The 2,601-nt window shown below is 30.0% G+C and overlaps 1 protein-coding gene across 1 annotated transcript; it reads left to right on the plus strand.

The window, feature by feature from the left end:
• The first annotated feature begins 569 nt into the window (after nucleotides 1-569).
• On the plus strand, nucleotides 570-2,248 carry LOC110648865 (putative caffeoyl-CoA O-methyltransferase At1g67980). Its single transcript, XM_058140924.1, has 4 exons — nucleotides 570-1,018; nucleotides 1,127-1,271; nucleotides 1,361-1,546; nucleotides 1,668-2,248. Exons 3-4 carry the CDS (start codon nucleotides 1,393-1,395, stop codon nucleotides 1,943-1,945), a joined length of 432 nt encoding a protein of 143 aa, XP_057996907.1. The 5' UTR covers nucleotides 570-1,018; nucleotides 1,127-1,271; nucleotides 1,361-1,392; the 3' UTR covers nucleotides 1,946-2,248.
• The last annotated feature ends 353 nt before the right edge of the window (nucleotides 2,249-2,601 follow it).

A 2,601-nucleotide genomic window follows, 5' to 3' on the forward strand; every position in this document is an offset into this window, starting at 1 on the left:
ATTTTCATTTGATTTTTAACATTTAATCATAAATCTTATTTAATATCATTTTTAGTCATTTTAATAATAAATGTGCTTATAATAAGTTATTTTTTATTAAATATATTAATTTCTTATTAGTTATTTATAAGTACTTTAATCAAACATGTATTTGTTTAAAATTTTAAATGTTTATAAATTCAAATTAGCTTAACTTGATAAGTAATTTTTCATAAGTTATGTCAAATACCCTCTTAATTACCCCTTTCTTATTTTATCTCGATGTGTTATAAGTACTCTCTAACAAATGTAATTATTCTTAATTTTTTTTATTTTTATGTTGCCAAACATTCACATTGAGTTCAATTCGACATTGCGCATAAATTTAGAGGGAATTTAAATTTTATGCTTAATGTTATAATTATTTCATTTAAAAAGAAAGAATGTTATAATCAAATGGGATGATGGGTCTATTTTGGTTGTTTAGTCCTTTTCATCAGCAATAAAAAAAAAATTGTATCACTATAATAAATTATTATATTGGTCTATTTATACTTTGTAGCTCTTCTCTAAAACTATGTCCATAAGCATATGCCCCGACGACAATTCCCAAGATTTGTGTGTGATTTCTGAAGGCACGACTGAATTAGGCATGGCGCTTTTGCCTCCAAAAGGGATCCTCAAGAGCGAAGCTCTAAAGAAGGTTAGCCTTTTTTTAATTATGCATTGCCTACACAATTAATTAATCCAACCAATAATCAATCTTATCCTTCTTGCATGTAACAACCAGGATTATATTTCTTTCATTTTTCATAAATGCTCAATTGATGAAGAATTTTGCATAGATCAGTAGAGTTAATCTCCTAACGGGATCTTTAAAAAGAATAATTGAGATTAAGGAGTCGTTTGATCGATATTTAGAACGGATTAAAATTTTGAAAATTTTGTGACGGTACATATTTGAAACTAGCGTATATCTTAGAGAGCATAAGGAACTCAAAAATCTGCGAGAAGCTACAGTGGACAAGTATGGCAACAAGTAAGTACCATTTATGGTTCATAATTAATGCAAAAAATTATTTATTATTTAAATAGAAAATTAACTAGCTAAATTTTACAAATTAATGTATGGGATTTTGAATTGCAGGAGCGAGATATGTGTTCCGGTTGATGAAGCGCAATTCCTATCAATGCTTGTAAAAATTATGAACGCCAAGAGGACATTAGAGACTGGTGTTTTTACAGGCTATTCACTCCTTTATACTGCACTTGCATTGCCTGATGATGGCTTGGTTTGTTCTCTTACTTCCCATAGGATAATATCCTTTTTTTTTAAGGGATAATAACTAGTTTTGGACTAAGAAACTTGAATCTTTTGCAGTACTTTGATGACAGTGCTCCATTAGTTAGATCATGAGCTGTTGTGAACAGGTAATCGCAATAGACATAAATCAAGAAGCTTATGAAGTTGGATTACCATTCATCCGCCAGGCAGGTGTGGAGCACAAAATCAACTTCATTAAATCAAATGCCATTTTCGCGTTGAGCCAAATGTTGAACAATGCAAGTGTTTTCATGAGCAAAATTTTAAAAGATGATTCAGCAAGCTTGTGCGTACGTGTTTAATTACCTTATTATGGGATTTTGTTTGTTCTGGGATTGATCGATACTGCAGGATGATAATATAGCACAATTTGACATGGCATTCGTTGATGCTGACAAATCTGGCTGCAAGCAATACCATGAACAGTTGTTGAAACTAGTTAAGGTTGGAGGTATAATAGTTTGTGATAACACCTTATGGTTTGGATTTGTTGCTCAAGAAGAAGATGCAGTACCGGAACATCTAAGGAAGACAAGAAAGGTCATACTGGAGATCAATCAATTTCTGGCTTCTGATCCTCGAGTTGATCTCTCACAAGTTTCCATCGGTGATGGGATTACGTTATGTAGGCGTCTTTATTGAGAAATAATGTGTATTGATAATATAATATTTTTAACAGAGTTGTTGTGGCTAGAATATGATGTTTGACTACCATCATGGACTTATTAATAATTTTCCCCCTTCAATTTCTTTTACTAGTTTGCCATGTTGTGATGATGTTAACTGCTTTGCTGATTTAAGGTTTCTATTCATGTTACAGTGGTTTAATTGGGGTATTGTTTATGGCAGGTGTGATGCTTTTGCATTTTCTTCTGCTTATGTTGCTGCTGAATAATGCAACAAGTTTATTTTGGAGTTGTATTTATGATCTGTTCTACTAAATTGGCTTTCCTAACTCAGAATTGCAATCTTGGCTCTAGGAGAAATGACTTATCTGCTTAAAAACAAAATGCATGAGAGATATTAGTCATTTTCATATCTTAAAATTTTAATTGTAAGCACTAATGGGTTTTCATTCAATAGTTTTGAAGTTATTTTTTAAAATTGTAAGATTTTGAATTTAAATTTTAGTGGAGATAAATAAAAAAAAATAAAATAAAAAATTTAAATATGAATGCATTCTATTATTATTTAGTTTAAAATAAAGTAAGTATTACCTTATTATGAAAAATAAGATAATTTAATAAAATTTTACAATTTATGTTATTTAATTTTCGTAAAATGATGCTTTTTCTCTA

The sequence above is a fragment of the Hevea brasiliensis genome, chromosome 18, assembly GCF_030052815.1.
Source record: "Hevea brasiliensis isolate MT/VB/25A 57/8 chromosome 18, ASM3005281v1, whole genome shotgun sequence".
Classification (NCBI taxonomy): domain Eukaryota; kingdom Viridiplantae; phylum Streptophyta; class Magnoliopsida; order Malpighiales; family Euphorbiaceae; genus Hevea; species Hevea brasiliensis.

Excerpts from the sequence above, each read along its gene's own strand:
- LOC110648865 (XM_058140924.1), top strand. The coding sequence starts at position 1,393 with ATGAGCTGTTGTGAACAGGTAATCGCAATAGACATAAATCAAGAAGCT. Across the intron at positions 1,547-1,667 it reads CCAAATGTTGAACAATGCAA|CACAATTTGACATGGCATTC; the intron begins GTGTTTTCATGA and ends ATGATAATATAG.